The sequence below is a fragment of the Rhinolophus sinicus genome, linkage group LG05 (assembly GCF_036562045.2).
Source record: "Rhinolophus sinicus isolate RSC01 linkage group LG05, ASM3656204v1, whole genome shotgun sequence".
NCBI lineage: Eukaryota > Metazoa > Chordata > Mammalia > Chiroptera > Rhinolophidae > Rhinolophus > Rhinolophus sinicus.
Genome location: NC_133755.1, coordinates 62,453,788 through 62,472,334, shown reverse-complemented (window position 1 = coordinate 62,472,334; position 18,547 = coordinate 62,453,788). Strand labels below are relative to the sequence as shown.

The 18,547-nt window shown below is 54.6% G+C and overlaps 1 protein-coding gene across 2 annotated transcripts in view; it reads right to left on the bottom strand.

Annotated features, from left to right (window-relative positions):
* Positions 1 to 17,652, bottom strand: part of ATOH8 (atonal bHLH transcription factor 8) — a 35,745-nt gene extending 18,093 nt beyond the window's left edge. Inside the window, exons 1-3 of one of the 2 annotated variants that reach the window (XM_074332278.1) lie at positions 16,384 to 17,652; positions 8,882 to 9,073; positions 7,587 to 7,717 (exon numbers count right to left, since the gene is read on the bottom strand). In XM_074332278.1, the coding sequence (XP_074188379.1) occupies positions 7,587 to 7,717; positions 8,882 to 9,073; positions 16,384 to 17,148 (1,088 nt within the window). In that variant the 5' untranslated portion in view covers positions 17,149 to 17,652. The remainder of the gene's footprint in view (positions 1 to 7,586; positions 7,718 to 8,881; positions 9,074 to 16,383) is intronic. The other variant, XM_019749217.2, reaches the window with a different exon arrangement.
* Between the last annotated feature and the right edge of the window lie 895 nt (positions 17,653 to 18,547).

Sequence of the window (18,547 nt, the reverse complement as noted above, 5' to 3'; positions counted from 1 at the left end):
AAAGGAAGGAATGGCTCCTACTTCGCCTTCTAGAAATATTTGTTCTAGGAGCTCAAGGAAAGCAAGGATTTGTATTTCCCCTAGAACACGTTTTCTGGTCTGCTGGGGCAGGTAGTAAGGGGACGGTCTGCTCGAGGACACGTGGGGAACGAGGGCCTGCTGGTGCACCCTCTGTCCCAGGCCTCCCACTGTGCTGGGTGCTGGGCAGTGGGCAGAGTAGGCCTGCTCACCTCTGTCCTTCTGGCTCCCCCCTTTTCTTCTGGAAGCAATTTCTAGTCACTGGGCCAACTCCACATTATCCCCAGGGGCCTGGGCCAGTGGCCACGCCTCCTTCCCCAGGTCTTCCTCACAACCCCATGAAGACCAACCTCTCAGGCAGGAGATATGGGAGGGAGGGTGAAGTTCACAAAACAATTTCACATCCTTTTGTGCCACTGATCCCTACTAGATCTGGAAGGCAGGCTGGGCATCCCCCAGATAACAGACTCGAGCAAGACCATCCAGTCACACAGCCCCTGGGGCAGAGCTAAGACTTGCTCACAGTCCAGACCCAGACACCTGTCCAGGGAGGCCCGGGTCGAGAGGCTGGATCTCGTCGGCCTGCACGGAGCCCTTTAGACGGTAAGATTAATGGTCCTGAAGTTGTGATAAACATAAATATGTGGGCCTGCTGGAGCTGCCATCTCTCCAACTGAAACTGGGAGGAGAAAAAGAAAGAAAGAAAGAAACTGGGAGGAGAGGGGAGATGAGGGAGACAGGAACGAAGCATGGAGGCCAGAGTGGAGTGCAGGTGAAAGCACAAGTATCCTGCAAAGCTCAGATCCTCACTGAAAAAAGCTGACCACCCACAGCACAATGGATGACAGGCTTTTTCTACTGCTGGGGTGAGGGGCTGCCGGGGGACATTTGTGGGGGAGGCAGCACTGGAAAAAGGTACAGGGAATTGAGGAAGTAAAGGGGAAACCCCCCGTCTCCTGCCCCTTTCCTGTGCCCGCCCCATCATCACATCAGCACCCTCTGACACTAGGAAGGCATCTCTCTCCTCACTTCCACCTGGCAGCCCCAGGCCTGACTCTCAGCTCCTACTCGGGGGTCCAGAGGGGTGTGAGGAAGGTGGCCAGGCCTTGCCCTCTCCTTTCATCCCCAGTGCTGGCCTCCCAGCTGCCAGCTCTGCCCCAGCATCCCACAGGCCCCCAAAAGGCCACCTGGTGCCTGCTCCCAGGAGGTGCCCAGATACACGTCTTCCAGGAGTTTCTGGCAGTGGCGGCAGCCAGTTCTTTTAAAAGGCTTCATGTCATACTGCAATCAGCTGAGGGATCCAGGCCCTGGGATGTGAATTAATGACACATTCTCCCAAATGTTCCGTGTTGCTCTCTGATGAGCTGATGAGGGTCTCCATGCTATCTCTGGCCCCCCACCCTCTCTCTGTGTGCACACTGTTCACATCTTTATGCTCAGCATACGACTCTCTGCTGAACACATCGATGGGTCTTGGCCCTGCCCACGCCGTGCCCTCCCGGGCACCTCTTTCTCGCCTGTCTACTCCAGCTGAGGTTTTATGAAAACAATCACTTCCAACCATTCTCAATTTTAACAGCTTTGAGGGGAAAAAAAAGTTTAGCAGTATCCAGGGAAACTAATTAGGTGGCCTTCAGGCACCTTAGAGGAGGAAGAAAAGTCACAACTGGTGTAAGAAGAGGAAAAAACAACATTAAAAGAAAACAAGGAGGAACAAAATAAAAACCAGAGATAAAAAGTCAAGAGAAAACAGCGGCGCCTGAGAAACAAGAATTCCAGCCGCCAACTTTTACGGTGTCCAGCCCTGTTATTCATAAGCGAGTTTCCTCTCTCACAAAGGACCTTTTGCACGGTTTTCCCTGCTGCCTCCAAACCAGCTGCTCACGCTGTTGTATCCTGAGTGATGATGAGGCTCTGAAAGGGTTTTTTGGGAACAGATGGCTAGGGGAGAGCTGGGGAATGTGCCAGCAGAGGGCTGGGCGGGCTGCCAAGGCCTGCGGTGACTGAGTGCTTGGGCTTCCAGCTCGCGTGCTTTCCCTGCCCTCTGCCCTCCGTGGCGCCAGCAGGCCTTCCCAGCGAGAGCTCGGAACATCTGGAGTCTGGGGCTGCCAGGAGGGGGGGCCGTGGCGGCGGCGGGCGGGGGACCCTCTGTTCCAGCGGAGCTCCCATGGACTCACCACCAGGCCCGCCTCGGAGAACAGCTAATCAAAACCACAGCGCCCGAATGGGAACCAGGCGTGCTCCCAGCTGCAGCCAGAGGCCGCCAGGCGACTTAACCCGGTGTCAGGCCTCGCTGGCGGCAGAGCACTGGGGGTGCTCAGGGCTGATGACACCCCCTAGCCCACCCCACCCTGAACCACCCCCAGCGCCACCACCAGGCTATTGGCTTCCCACAGCTTAATGAAGCCTCCACGTGCTGCAGCCTGGCTGCTTACATAAGAGCGGTTGCTCTGGGCAAGGCCCTGCACCCAGCATTTGCTGGAGGCCTCTTGGGAGCAGGCCACCCTGCTGGGCAGTGTGTGAACTTCAGGGACAGGCAAGCCTCAGGAATGAAGAGCTGGGAGTTTGGAACCAAAGAGACACAGGCTCGAAATAGCTCCACCACTTCTAGTCACGCGGACTTGGGCAGGAGGGCCTCAGTTTCCCCTCTGTGCTATGGGGGAAGGGGTTTGTGTAATAGGGGGCAGAGATAATGTATGTGAGGTGCCTGGCACACAATGAGCACTCACCACATCGTCAATGTGATTATTGGTGGTAGTCTGTTTATTGGCATTATTACTGTATGCAACCAATGCCATGCATGTATTTTGGTACGAGTCCATGAACTTTAGAAGCCCAGGGATTTCTGGGTTGGCTGCACACTTGCCCCCCTTTAAGGATGCAGGAATAGAGCTTTGCACTGAAGTGCTGGGGACGGAGGAGTCCCCCACTTAGAACTACTCACCCTCATTTACATTTTGGCTGGTCAGTCATTCATCCACCCCTGGGGACTGCCCTTTTCTGAGATGTTCCTTCCTGGTGTTCCATATGAAGTTGTTACCTTGTAGCCGTAAATTCATGAAATTTCCTTTCTGGCACTCACTGAGAAAATGCCAGCCCTTTCTCATACTGAATCTTGTTTAAATCTTCCAGCAAGACAGCAATGAAGGTATGTAGGCTCTCATTTTAGGGATGAAAGAACTGAGGATCAGAGAGGTTAGAGAAGTGGGGATCAGAGAGGTTAGGTAACACACTCAAAGTCACACAGCTAGGAGGTGCCAGTGCCAGGACTCAAACACAGGTCTCCAGCCCCAATGCTCTATACTTCACTTACTTCATGGTCTTGCCCAGGGTCTCCCTGTTATATTTTTGTGTGCCTTAAAGTTAAATGATCACACCACAGGGAACTGTAATGTTCTCTCGACTTAACCCCCACCTACACAGAGACTCTTTCTCCAGGGTCCAGGGCCAAGGGTCACAGAGCCTCTGTAGGGGTTTCTAGAGGGGCACACCAGCTGGAAGAGGTGCTCCAAGGGGGTTCTCTAAAGAGTCTCTGCATTCCCAAGGGTTATCAGAGCAGTAGAGGGGGCTTCCCACGTCTCTGTGACTTTCTGAACTTAAGTTGTTGGTTAGTATTTGTTCACTATGCAGGAGACCCCAAGTTTTCATTCATACACAGCATGTTGGAGGAAAAAGGTGAGATCTGTGAGTGCATATCCGGAGGGTGGTAATCGGGAAAAGGAGAGAGAAAGGGTGGGGTAAAAAGAATGTGAAAGGAAAAAGAAAAGCAGCATCCCCAGCTTTTACCCACCTCGGGACCACCCGGGGAATATCAGAGGGCTGAATTTAGCGTGGGGCAGGGCGAGCTGCTCAGAGCTCACCTGTGAGGTTCCCCAGCTATTGATCCCTCCAGCCCAGTCCCTGCCAGACTTGTAACCTAATGGTGTCAAATGTGAGAGGAGAAACGGCAGCTGAGAGAACACTCCATGTTAGAACAAACAGCTGGCGACAAACGTCTATGTAATTGGAATGCCAGAAAAAAATAAATTGCATCCATTTTTATGACTAAAAGGAAATTTGATGGTGGTTTCCCACCCACCTCCCCTTTTTTCCCAGCATAGATGGACTCTGTGGGCTTTGAAAGCAAATGGTATTTAACTCAATAACTTGGCCAGAGGATTTGGAAACAGAACCTCCTCTCACCCAGCGGCACTTCCAATGAGGGAGGGTGGGAGAAGGGGGTGAGGAAGTGGAGCCTGCCTCCAGCCCACCTCTCTGACTGGCTGGGTGACCCTGGGCAGTTCCTCAGGCCCTCAGTCTCACTTTCACTATCCGTGTGTTGGGACAACACCAGCACCTACCTTGCAGGGCTGGTTGGGATGAGTCAATGAGGTGATATGCCAGAAGCACTAAGCATCATGCCTGGCACGGAATCCCAGCTCTGAGAACATCAGGTATTATCAGTGTTTTCAGGGCACTACACCAGGGTCTCCACAATCTCTGTGAGTGACTTTTGAGAGTAACGCCTTTTTTAGACAGAAAAAGGAGCGAAGGAGACCTAAGCACAGAAAGTGTTAACTATAAAGGGCCTTAGAAATTACTTCCGGCAACAACTCACCTTACAGAACTAGAGACTGGGGAGGTCCCAAGGAGGGTGACTATGTACATGGCAGGTGGGGCAGAGCCAGGCCAGTGGGCACTCTGGAGGTGCAGGAGGCCCTGCACACAGGAGGTTGCATCCAGCCAGAGCAGGAGCTCTCGAGACTCTGCCTCGCACACTCAGGGGCTCTGGAACAGTCCACAGAAAGAGCAGGTACCAGGCGCTACCCAAGGCCTGGGCTCAGCTGCTCAGAGAGTAAGGGGCCCCTTCGGAACACTCTCCACTCCCACTGACCCCCCAACCCCAAACCAACGTGCCACCTCAGCTTGTCCCCAGCACCGAAGCTATAGGTGATACCCATGACATTCTTCCAAAGAGAAGTCAGGCCACCCTTGGATTTGCCATCACCAAGAAAAGTCTCCCCTCCCCAGCAATCAGCAGGAAAAGGGAAAAGATACAGGTCAGAGGGAGTTGCACCAGCGTCATGCCTCCTCTGACTCCAGGTCACCCACAGGGTGAGGAGCAAACTCCTGGCCTTGCAGAGCCAGCCTTCCTGGACTGTGCCAGCAGGTGACAGTCACATGGCCCTGGGGTCCCCAGTCGCTGCCGAGGCCTCTACCCAAGCCCTTAACTCAATGCATCATGGTTCCTCTTCTCTCTCCCCATCCCCAACCCTGGGCCTGAGAACAACTTGAGGTGGGGACTTACTGGCCATTTGTCACAAGGATTTAAATTATGCCATTAATGTCAGTAGTTGTTGCTGTTGTTGTTGTTGTTTTTGTTGTTGTGTTAATATTCAGTGGCTTTAAATCTCTGGCAGGGGATACCGTAGATTGTGGGAAATTGGTCCTTTCCTGTTACGAAGGTCTGGCAAGGCCCGCCCTGCCCAGGTGTGGAACAGTCCTGCTCCTCTTCTTCCTCCCTGCTCCTCTTCCTTCTCCCCCTTCTCCTCCCTTCCCCTCCTCCCCAGCTCCAAGGAGTTGCTGCTTCAAAAACAGGAGCTGTGGAAACATGGCCCAGAGCCAGCTGCTTAACGTGCATTATCTCCGGCTGCAGCCGGAGTTAGAACTGAGCTCTCCAGAGCCCCTCCACTCCTCCCGCCCATCTCTCCGCTGCTCAGCCACCAACACTGCCCTCTGCACAACTGGAGCTCCCAAACGGGGCTCTGAACCCTCAAAGTCACATCCTGTGAGGCCCAGAGATGGAGGACTCACCAGTCAAGGGATGCCGGTCCCCCACCCCGGCAGGAAAGGGCTGAGGTGGGCAAAAGGATGCGCCTGGAATCTCAGGGGGTGAGCCAGGTTCACTTGAAATTCCATTCTTAACCCAGGTCTGGAGGGACAGGGCAACTCATCAGAACTGCCAAGGACCTCAGAGGACTTGAGCACGATCTGTCAAGGAGGCAATCTGAAAAAAGATCGCCCAGCCTTTCAGGGCACATTAACTGTGAGGGAGCCATCCTCAAGCAGGACAGCTCAAATCGTCATCATCCGCATCGGTGACCATCACCATTCCAGCTGCCATTTAGCAAGGACTTCCTTTGAGCCAGTCACTTACATTGGCCAATTTTCTAGTTTCTTACTTTCTTTGCTTTCTGTCTCCCTCATTAAGATGTAAGCCTGGCTCTCTCCTATCCCCAAAACCCTCAGGCTGTCCTCAGTGGCTGCAGCGGAAGGGGAATAAGGGCTTGATCTGAGACCCAAATCCACACCCTCAGTCTACAAGGACTATGGAGAGCCCTACCACCGACATCCCATCACCGTGCCCAAGTATGTACTCAGCACAGAATTTCTTCAGTGTGTAACTCACTATAAATGCTCAATAAACATTGAATGAATGAATGAATGAATGAATGAATGAATGAATCTCTAGAAACACCATCCTCCTTGGCTCTGGTTCATAAAACAGAGGCCTGCCCAAGCCACCCATTCAAACCCACTGGGCAGGTCACTGGAGACCATCCCTGAGGACACCCTAGAACTCACAGCTGCATGATGACAGAGATGCAGAAAGGCACAGCAGCAGGAGTAAGTTGGTCCCGTGAACCCCTAACCTGTCAGGGAAGAATGTGGGGCCCAGAGAAGCCCTCAGAGGTCCCAGCAGCTCCAGGACCCTGTCCTGTCTCTCCATCTAAGTCAGCGGCAGTGGTGACTGCCCAGGCCCAGCACTGGGGAGATGGCAGCCCTGGGACAGTGTTGACTGGTGAGACAGGACACTGTAGGAGGCAAGCCACCCAGTGCCCTTCTGAGGTGAGGCAAGACCTCCTCTTGGAAAGCCAAACTGGAAAGGACCTTAGAAATCACTGATGATGTTTCCACCATCCCATTTATCAATGAAAAAACTGAGACTCAAAGAGGTTAGGAAATGGGTCCACGATGACACAGCTGGTACCGTAGATTGTGTCAGAGTTCTTTGAAGTCAGAGTTGTTTGATGCTCTTAACCACAATCTTCCACCTCAGTCTCCTAATCTGGACAGTGGGGAGGTTGCACCAAATGGTCTCCAAGGTGTCTGGAGATGACTTCAGGGGAAGCCAAGAGCTCATCTCCACTGGGCATCTTCACCCCACTCTCCCTTCTTTTCTCACCTCCCACGCGTCAGCCTCCTCTCCAACCCAGAACACTATCTACTACAATTAAGGAACAAGGAAGGAGGGGGCCTCAGTGCTCCTGTCTTTGGCAGATGAGGGGGGAACTTAGGGAGAGGGGTTAACGAGGGGCACAGATGGAGAAAATGGCGCCTGCCCACTCTGCCCATCCATACCTCCAGACCGCCCAAATGCCAGGGGAAGTTCACAGAGAGTTTACAAACCCCCTTTGTCACAAAGCACTGCATGGAGCCATCAATCACGCCCTTAATTTACCCGTGTCACTTTCCAGTGGAAAGCCGCCCTGCAAGCAGCCAGTGGCACTTCCTCTCTCACCCACTTGATGAAGATTTCATCTAATTGGTCCACGTTAATCACTCCCAGGAATGTAATGTGCAATTACCGTAGCAGCGGCAGCAGCTGGCTATGAGGACATGCTGTGGCCCTCCCTGGTGTAGGCAGGAGAGCCCATGGAGGGCCTCCCTGATTCAGGGCCAAGGGGCCCCTCAGAAACCTGGAGAACCCGGAGAGGGCCTGCGGGGAAGAGGAGCAGATGGGGGTGGTGAATGTCAGGGATAGAGGGAGGGGTGGGCCAGGAAGAAAGGAACCAGTGGAAGGTGCCAGTTACCCGGCTCCCCACCCTCCCCATCCCTGGATGCCAGGGGGAGCTGACCACCCTCCTCACAGACATAGACTGGATCCCACCTTCCGTTGCTCTCCCTCTAGCTTTGTGGGAACAGAGATGTGGAGGGTTGCCATAAGCACTGCCTGGCACTGGCCCCCAACTGGAAATGCTGGAAGCACAGGCCATCTGGGAACCGTAGTTGTACGCAACACTTTTCTTCCTGCACATTTCTCCAAATACATCAGCTTTGTACAGGCTGTTCCCTCTGCCTTGGATGCTGTTCCCTGCTTCATCTGCCTGGTGACCTCTTGGTTGTCCTGCTGGTTCCAGCTGAAACACCACTTACACTAAGGTGCCCTTTCAAATTCCCTTGGGCAGGAGAGGTAACCTATCCCCCTCTGCCTGGCTTTCCACAGCCCCTAGCACAGGCCTCTAGGACCTCCTCACCACACTGTCCTGTCCTTATCTACTGGCAAGGGTCTCTGTGACCATGCTGTGAAGTGTGTGGGGACTGGGACCACATGCCCATCATCTTTATGGTCTTGCCCAGCACGCTCGGGGTGGGGTTCAGCAAATCCCTCCAGAATGAATGAATGAATGAATGAATGAATGAATGAATGAATGAATGAATATCACCTGCCTTAATGCACAGCCTCAGGTAATCCACAGGCCAAGTCACCTCCCTAGAGCTCTCCTGGGCTGTCACCTGCTCAGGGGATCTCATCCTGACACAACAGCTATTAGAGACTGCGTAGGGAACTCAGCACCAAAGCACAGAAGGCCAGAAAGAGCTTCAGAGATAAACTGTCCTCGTTTCATTGACAAGCAAACCGAGGCCCAGAGGTCCTGGGTGACTGTCCAAGTTCCCCAGCAACCCCTTTACCAGGACAGGGTCGTGTCCATAATCCCAAGGGTCTGAGGCGCTCTGAAGCTGGGGCAACCCCAGCAAAGCTCCAAGAGGCCAACCTTGCTGGGCCTTTGGAAGCCTGGGTGAGTGTGTGGCACCCTATGTTCCTGTCCCCACCTTCCCTGTCCTCCCCCCACAGGCTGCTGCCTGCCTGGCTGCTGCATACCTTGCGCTTCTTGGCACGTCCCTCAGCCTGCAGGGTGCGCGTGCAGCGCTGCACACACTCGGAGAAGCTGAGGTTGCTGCGGTCGGCGCTGTAGTCCAGGTCAGCCAGCCGCGCCAGGGACAGGATGTAGTTACAGGCGATCCTCAGGATAGCCAGTTTGGACAGCTTCTGTCCGTATGAGTAACACGGCACCTGTGGGGTGAGAAGGCATCAGCAGTTGCTGCCGGGGTCTCAGGGCTGAACACGACCCTGCGGGGTGCCCTGGCCAGGCAGGACTAGGGCCTCAGTGTCTGTCGTCTGCGCCACCTGAGAGGGGACGGCCTAGCACCGGAGGGGGCCTGTAGAAGCCTTCGACCCGGATTTTATTCTCTGTTCTAAGCATCCTCTGTTTCCTCACACATATCTCAGCTCATCCACTCACAAACTCTGGGAGGTATCCACATTCCTATTTTGTAGGGGAAGAAACGGAGGCTCAACTCGTACCTGAGAGTCAGTCTGAATGAAGCACCGTGAGTTCCCACCGTGACAGAGCTCCATCCCCATCCCTAAGAAGGAGTCTGTCTGAGAGAACAGACATTTTTTTCAGCTCTGATATCCCATTCATTTACTCATTCAGGGACGCTCGTTTTGCCAGGCACTTGAGGTTCTGACAACGAATAATAACGTGATTCCTGCCTTCACAGAACTCACTCAAGAGTGATGTTATAATGTCATAACAGAGTTAGGGACTCTGGGAACATACTAAAAGCTAAAGTACCAGTACTCAGGTGGGAGGGCACACACAGGGTTGGTTTTCTTTTTCTCTGTGCCCTCTGAACCTGGGATGCAGCTAGGCATGCATATGACAGGTGCATAATAAATACTTAGGGCCCAAACCAGACTTGTCATGTTTGTCAGCGATTCATGACCAACCAGACGCTCACTAATTGCACAGGGATTTATACTGGGTAAAGAGACAGAGCCTCTAATTTTTTAACATTGTCCACCAAAGTTTGTGCTGTATGAGCAAAAAGCTATGAAGGCTGCAGCAGAGTTATGAGTTGTAACGTGGAAAGGTCACCACAAAGTCCATCTGACAGGGGCTAACCAGCAGAGCCACTGCTGCCATGAGGCATCCTTCATCTAAACGGCCAAAATGACCTCGCCCGGCACCCAAGGCTCCAGGTTTCCGTCTCTCTCTGGCCCTCCAGGATCGGTACCCAGCATCCATCCCTGCCACCAGTATCTGGCATTGATTAACCCTCATGCCACAGAGTGGGACCACCATGGCGCATGCATTCAACAAGGATTTAGTGAGCACCCCCATATGCCAGGTACAGTTTTAGGTCAGTGGTTCTCTACCAGAGATAATTTTGTCCCTCAGGGACAGTGAGCAATGTCTGCAGACATTCTTGATTTGTCACCACCAGGGAACAAGTGGGGAGGTGCTACTGGCCTGTAGTAGGTAGAGGCCAGGGATGTTGCTAAACATCCTATGATGCCCCACAACAAAGAAATACCCAAAACGTCAACAGTGCTGAAGATGAGAAACCCTATTCTAGGTCCTAGGGATAAAGCATGAATAAGACAGTCACTTCAGAGGGGGACCCTAAGTGTAACATCCATTTTGATCTCACTTTAAACTTCACTTTGTCCAGAAGTTTTATCTGCCTGCCCCACCCCAACCCTAAACCAGGGGCTGGGGGGAAGTGGAGGCACCTGCCCTTGATAGTGCTCTAGTAGCCCCCCCATCTGTCCTTAACTCCTGATTTAGTGGTCAGTCTCCCTGCAAGCTGTGGGGGAAGGACCCTGTCTGCAGAGCCCAGCACAGGTCCTGTCCATGCCAGGCCCTCAAAAGGTTTTGTTGAATGAGGGAATGAATGACAAAAATGAATGATTTCCCTCCATATTCACCAGGTGACTACAGAATGTTTAGAACTAGGTTCAAAAACCTGTCCTCATTCTGAGGATAAACATTTAGCTATTTGGCCTAAAGCTTAAACACACACACCTTTTGGTGACCTGGTTCAATTCCTGGTCTTAGCTGTAGCTCTTCCTAGCTATGAGACCCTGGGCGAGTGACATAACCTTTCTGAGCTTTGGTGTCCTCGTCATATTGCTGACAGGACTGACCTCACATAATGGTGGGATTCAATGAGATGGCATATGCATTGCCCAGAGTAAGGCCTGAAACAAGTCAGTGAAATTAATACAGTTGGTGTTGCAGGTCTCCAAAGAGAGGCTCCAAAGAGGGTCAGAGGCAGGAGATGCGGAGACAGGACACAGGACACAGCACCTGCTTATCCCCCAACCCCTGGGGGTCCTGAGACGTACCCACCCCAGAAGCAAGATTGGCTGTCACCTTTTAAAATGCTCCAGCAGCCAAGAAGTTGCCCCTCACCAGGCTAGGAAACCCAGGGAGGGGCAGGGAGGTGACAGAGCGAATGCCAGCTCCCATGCATTTCCCCTTCCCACCTCCCACTCCCACCCTGGCTGCAGCTCCAAACCCATCCAAGAAAAGCCAGCAGAACAATGCACTTTGCCTGTTCCCAGCTAGAGGCCAGAGAATTCTGCTTTATCAGCCTGAACAAATAAACAAGGTCTGTGGTACAGAAAGGTTCCTGAGAATCCTGAGAAGGGGCACCCTGGGGAGGGCCTGCCTGCCTGGTGGAGGCCCTGGACACAGGACACAGCTCTGTGACACCGGACCCTTGTTGCTTTCACCCAGAGACCAAGATGGGAGTGACCAGCTCTGTGAGCCCCTGTCCCTGAACAGCTAGCCACCCTGCCATTGGGAACGGGGATCTCAGGTGGGGTCTGCACGTGGGGACCCAGGGTCACTGGGGGAATACAGAGCAACAGGTGAGGTCAAGGCCAACCTAGGGGTCCCATGCCAGGTTCTGGGCCAGTTTTGTCCCAGATTTGTTACTCTGTCCCACTTTGCTTCTGTCAAAGTCCAGGTGTAACAAGAATATGACCTATTGAGCTCTGGTTGTATTATCTGGCACCGAGGTAGCTATTTACAAGTAGTTTTACCCTATTTAAAACTCCCCCCTCCCCTGCAAAAAAAAAAGATTATTATCCCATCTGCTCATAAGGAAACAAAGAGGTGACATATTGGGCCTCAGGTCCCTCAGCTAAGACCTGGTTGGAACCAGGGCTTGTCTGTCTGGTGCCCAAGGAAGGCACAAGGCTACAGGGCTCTCTGGCTCCCACCATCAGAGGTGGCCACATATGGGACAACAAGGGCACTTTTGGTCAGACCACTCCTCCTCCTCCCCCAACCCTGTGGGGCAGACGGGTGTGCTCTCAGCTCACCTGGCTAATTCCAGATCCTCCTGGTGCCCAGCAAGCAGCACCTCAGCTGGACAGCCCAGCACAGAGGCACCCGGCCTGGGCAGCTGCCTCAAAGTGAGAATCCACGGCAAGTTCTAGTTCTAGGAGGCCGAGGTAGGGAGGAAAGAGTGAGTCTGAATCCTGGGCACTGACCAGCAGTGTGACTTTGGGCAAGTGCCTTTCACCTCTAAGCCTTAGTTTCCTCATCAGGAGATTGGGGCTAACAACCCCTGCCTCCCCTCCATGACCACTGGGACCAGGCCACCACTTTCTGTTTACTGTGGTCTATCTACTAAGGCAGGCAGAGGATGCGGAATTTTGAATACAATGCCTACATTCATCTTTAAACAGCCCCAAGAGGTAGAAAGCATCACTTCTGCTTTACAGAGTAGGTGTAAGAATTTCCCGGGACTCTCAGTTGGTGGGAGACTTTTTGGGTTTTGAACTCCCACCTTAACCGGACTCTTTCCGATTAGCCAGAAGCAATTGCTCGGGGATTTGGATGGGCATCTACAGCCTAAGGTGGGGAGGTGGGGAGTGCCCCCTTCTAAGCCACAGATAGAGAGCTCTGCACTGATCCCAGAGGATCCTGGCCTTTGTGCATTACCTCTCTGAGCGTCCACAGCAACTTCTAGTGCCCAGCCATCCCACTGCATGCAGAGGACCCCACAGCAGCTGTCTGCTCACCCTGGTCAGGGGACACAGGCCACAGGACGCAGCAGGGTCACTTGGCTCCAGCTGCTGAGAGACTGTCCAACTTCCGGCAGAGTAAAAGGACTTGTCTTATGCTCACCCCACAAAGATTCTCAAGCTTCAGAGGAACAAATTTGGGGATTTTCACAAGGTTCCATATGCTCCCAGAACATTCCATCCCACCCACCCCAAGCTGGACCCTCTCCAAGCTCCAGGAAGCAAGAAAAGAGGAAAAGGGCCCCGGCCTGGGAGCCTGAGGACCTGGTTCTACCTCTTGCCAACCCCATTACCTTAGGCAGGTCCATAACCTGAGGGGACTGCAGTTTCCTCACCAATAAAATGGGCATCAGAATACCTGCTACCTCAGGATGGAAGAGTGTGGGCAAATGCAGGAAGGTGCTACAGAGAAACAAAGCCAAGAACTTACCAGCCAGTGTGGGACAGGCCTGGAAGCCCTCAGCCCTCTGGCCTTTGTGCCAGCTCCTATCTACCCAGCCCAAGATGCCCTCTTGAAAGCCCTCAGAGACACCTGGACCCAAAGAGCTCCAACCCTGTCCATGGAACACAACTCAGTATTTTATTCCATTTGAAATTACTATGCTCTAACCTCCTATGTCAGTGAGTGCAGGCTTCCTGAGACAAAGCTACTCTATACAGAGCTGCTCAAGGTCTTTGCCATGCTCTATTTAAAGAGGTTCTTTAAAATCCTAACTTTCTACACAGCAACGAGGCTAGTAATTAAGAGCCATGGCCCAAGGGCCAAACAGGCCTGGGTATAAATCCCGGTCACTTAACCTCTGTAAAAGCGTCCTCCCCTGTAACATGGAAAGGTAGCACTATAGGTATGCAACCACAGGCTCAATGCACCAGGCTCCTAAGCTGTCACCCTGGTAACTGTGGACATGAGGAGGTCAGGTATAGAAGAGTCTGAGACTGAAGGATGTGCGGGGAGGGAGGGGACCATCCCCACAGTCCCTCCTGGGCCATCCTGAGTTCCCTTGGTGAGGGTCCCCTGGGAGACTCTAGGGACAGCAGAGGAGGGAGCCCAGGCAACACTCATTCAGCACCTCCTTCATTAAGAGGCACCTTAGTAGGTCCTGAGTGTTTCTCACTGCTGCCTCAGGCTTCTGCCTGCAAGGCTGCTATTCCTCCATCAAGGCTGAGGGGCTTCTCGCTTTCAGGGGAGAGAGAAAATCTGCATACATACACACCAGATGCCCCAAGGATGAGCACAGTCTGTGAGCCAGAAGGTTGTGCCAGGAGCCGCAGGCCCACAGCTCTGGCCCCTCCTCTCACCCACCCAGTAAGGACAGGCTTCCACTTCAATCCCCTCCCACCTGGCCCTGGAGCAGCCCTGCACATGGGCCAGGCCCAGCTGTGCACACATGGCCTTCACATGAGGCAGCGGGGAGGGCCCTGTGCAGCTGGGCTGGTGGCATGTGCTTCGCCTGACCATCTGCCCCACACACCCACCACCCTGGCCCCACTGCCACACACCCTTCCAGACCTGTCCCCACCGCCACCTTTGTGGCTAAGCAGCCCCACTCCTCATGATCCCTTCCTGATTGAGAGGATAGTGGGACAGAAAAAACAGAAGGCTGCCTGGCTTGCTTGTGCTGAGAGTGGACAGCTCTGGGGCATTCAACAGGCTGAGGAGCAGAGCTGTCAAGAGCCTGGGCACTGGAGCAACTCACTGACACTGATGCAAAGCCAGGCTCTGCAATGACAGTGGCACAGAGATATGCAGTCTGTGACTGTACCATGCCAAGGAGGCACAGGCACAGTGGAGTCTAGTGAATGGCATGTCAAAGAGGTGTACAGTGCAAAACCCACCAGGCCTCGATCACCTGACATAGCTCTCTGGCCTCAGTCTCACCATCTTGTGAAATATTTTCTCGGCACTGAAAGAGGCAGCCAGAGGGGTGGTAGAAAGGCCCTGAAATGGCAGTCAAAGGACGTAGGTGCCAGTCCTGCCCTGCTACTCACCAGCTGTGATGCTCTGGGCATGTGGCCTCCCCAGTCTGGGAAGGATGTCCCTAGATGCAAGGTGAGCAGGTAGACAGGAATCTCTCTGACATTCTGTCATCCTTCCTTCCTGGGGAGTGGGTTGCAGGACACTACAGGCTGCTGCCCTCCCCTGGCATTCAGACACAGACCGCTGCCCAAGGGGTTACTGAATGCTCCACGGGGCCCACTGCCCAGGGTCCCAACTGGCACGGCTATGGTCAGTGGCCCAGCCTGTGCTGTGACATCTACTTGACCCCTCCACCCCACCTCATTGGGTAAACATCTCACCAAAACCCAAGGAAGACACTTTGGCTCAAAAGTCATAGGGGCTGTTTTCCCCAGCAGTTGAATTCCCTTCTCATGATGGACACAGGCACCACTGCCCACCCCACCTGCAGGAGGAAGAACAGAGTGTGATCCAAAAAGAAGGTCATGTTTTCTGAACTTTTTTGTGTTTGGCTAAAGCCCAGAGAGGTTGAGTAACTTTCCTAGAGTCACACAGGAAGTCAGCTGCCCAGCAAGAAAAAACCTGATTACTCAAACCAGTCATATCCAACCCCTACTCTTCCCCATGTCCTGTGTGGGGTGGGGACAGGGGGCACTTGCCATCCTCTTCCTAGACCTCCCTGCTTTCTAAGAAAATGAGAAGCCTAGAACCCCAGGGCAATCCCAATCCGGTCTAAAGTGGAATTATAAAACTGCCCCTCTCTACCACGGATAATTTTTAGGTAAATATTCTTCCCCATCTCTCTGCCAGGATACTGTCCAGTGAGGGCAGCCCTCGCCAGCTCCAAAGTGAGAAGCCTCTGACCCACCCCAGAATTAGGTTCTGAAGGTACCCCCAACTAACCAGTCCCTTTAACAGGCTTGCTGCACCACGGGGTGAAGGGCAGCGGTGGAGGAGATCTCCTGGGGGGCGCAGGTCCCCAATGACGCTAGGGCAAGGGGTGCAGAACGCAAAAGCAATCTGAGTGTAGGGGCATCCCTACTGGGAGCTAGGGGCTGAAGAAGGAATGCAGGACCCTTATATTCCGGCAACACCAGCCCCCCCCCCCCCCCCCGCAGACCAAATGCCCGAAGGGAAGGGTCTCCCCCTGCCCCGCCCGACAGATTCCCACATTCCCCCTCTCCACTCCCCACCGCGCCCAAGGGACTCTGGGAGACAAATACTCGCTGCCATAAAAGTGAACTATGAGAGCTGAAGTCAGACGCGCAGTCACCCCCAGGGGAGGGGCGTGGAGGACCAGGGCATGCCTTGGGGGGACCGTCATTCCCAGTTTGCAAACTAAAAATCTCTATCAACTCTATGGCAAAGGTCAACACCTTAGGAGGCTCCAAATCTGGGTCCTGGGGCCGACCAGGCGGTAACAACTTGCCCCTTGCCCCTCACACGCACCCTCATCCTCCCTAACGTCCTCGGCCACTGACCCACCCACTCCGGCAAACGTCCCCCGGCGCAGTGAGGGTGTGCGGCTGGAAGCCGGTACCTGCTTCCGGAGCGCCTCGAAGGCTGCGCTGATGGTGTGCACCCGCGTCCGCTCCCGGGCGTTAGCCAGGAGCCTCCGGGTCTGCTGCAGAGCTTTGATCTCAGAGGAGGCGGCGGTCGCTTCGCCTGGCCGTTTCCTAGGCGACGCGGAGGAATCCGGGTGGTTATTGTAAATTACGTGTGAAATTGACGAGTAGGAACTTTCCCCCGGGCGCGTGGGGGGCGCAGCGCGCACTGAGGTCTCGGGGGGCGCAGGGGGCGCAGACGGCGTGGGGCGGGCAGGCGGTGCGCACAACAAGATGCGGGGACGCAGGCTGGGTTCCCGAAAAGGCTGTACCTCGGGACCACCAGGTACATGGCTCTGGGGCGCTGGAGGCAGCGGCGGCGGCGGCGGCGGCGGCGGCGTGGGGAGTCCCGGCCCCACTGCGCCCAGGGCGAAGCCGCGTTTCCGCGCGTCCAAGACCTCTGGCGCCCGGGCGCCCCCGCGCTCCCCGGCTGTGTCCGCGCCCCCACCTGAGGGAACGGCCGGCGCCACCGGGGCTGGCGCCGGGGCCGGGACCGGCTGCAGCCGCTGGGTCCTGTCCCGCAGCCCGTTGGTGGCAGTGGCGCCGTGCTCGGGCGCTTCCAAGTCCAATCGGAAAGTTTTATAACCGTTCGCGCGCCGCGCCGGCTCCTTGCCTTTCCTCTTGAGCTTCTTGAGGCCGTTTAGCTCCTTCACGCACACGGTCTTCCACGGCCCATCCTCGAGAACCGGTATGTGCTTCATGGCGCGGGCAGCGCGCGAGGCAGGGGCGTGCGGCTGCCCAGGATGCGCGCCCGCCACGCTCACTTTGCACGCGGCGCCGGGGTCTGCCTGGCGGCCGCTGCGCTCACCACCTCCGAAGCTCGAGCTCTCCCTTGCTCTCCCCCCCCCCTCCCTCCCGTCCTCTCTCCTCTCTCCCCCGCGCCCGGGGCAGCTGCGCCGCCGGCTCCGTGAAGCCGCCGGGCAGTCCGTTCCCGGAGCGCTCAGAGTGTCATCTGAAGTCACTGCCGCCGTGCCAGCATTTTTGGAGCACGCCCGCTGCGCTCCATCTGTGTTTGTTTAGCCTCAGTTTACACAGAAGCCCAGTTCGCGAGATCAGTCAGCGCCGCCGGCCGGAGAGCAGGCAGCTCCCGCCGCCGCCGCCTCCCAGCCCGGCCGCCCGAGCGGCGAGAGCCTTTAAAGAAACAGGAAGCATTTTTCAAAACAGCTGGGCTACCGGCCGCCTCCTTTGTCCGCGTCCTTTCTACCTCCCCCCACCCCCACCCCTTCTGCCCAGAATCGGCCTCCTCTGTCTCTCCTTCCCTGCCCCCTCCTCCAGTCGGGGGTGCTGCTCTTTTCCAAAGGACGGTCAGCTCCCTATAAAATTGCTCGAGCACGTGGCTTCTGGGCACTTCAAACCTTCCCCAGATCATTGCTGGACCTTCTCTAACCGGCCTTACCGACCTCTCGGAACGCAGTATCGACCTTCAGCACCAGCACCTCCCGCTCCACCCCTCCACTCTAACCAATTGAGAAAACAACGGAGCAGCAACTTCTCCTGGGGTTGGGGGTGTCTGTGGGGGAAGGGAAGGGGTCTGGAGTATCCCCAAGACCCGCATTCCACAGCACCACAACCCCATGCACTCTGGCACTTGCTGGAGCCAGGAGGCCAGGAGCAGAAGGCCTAAGCCACAGGGAAACTGAGGCTCTGAAAAGGAATGTGCTTCCCTGTTGTCACACAGCATCAAACAGCCCCTTTTCAGCCAGACCTAGCACCTGTGAGAATCTGAAATCACCTCACCCCAGGCTGCCCATTAAGCCTGGATTTATCTATGAAGTGTGGAAAATCAATACCTAAACCACTGCATTGCTGTGAGGAATTAAGTACCAGGCACATAGGAGATACTAGTCAAATGGTAGCTTTGGTTATTATTAATAACAAAGGTAGACTAGCTCCTAGAGGTTTTCTGGGTTCAAACCCCAGCTCTGCCACTTACATACTGAGTGACCTTGGGCAAGTCACTGAACTTTCTGTGCTTCTGTTTCTTCATCCGTAAACAGAAGTAATAAGGGTACCTTCCTCCCAAGGTGCTTGTGAAGATTCATTGAACATAGATGTGCAAACCACTCAAAGCAGTGCCTGGCACAAAGTGAGACCTTTGTA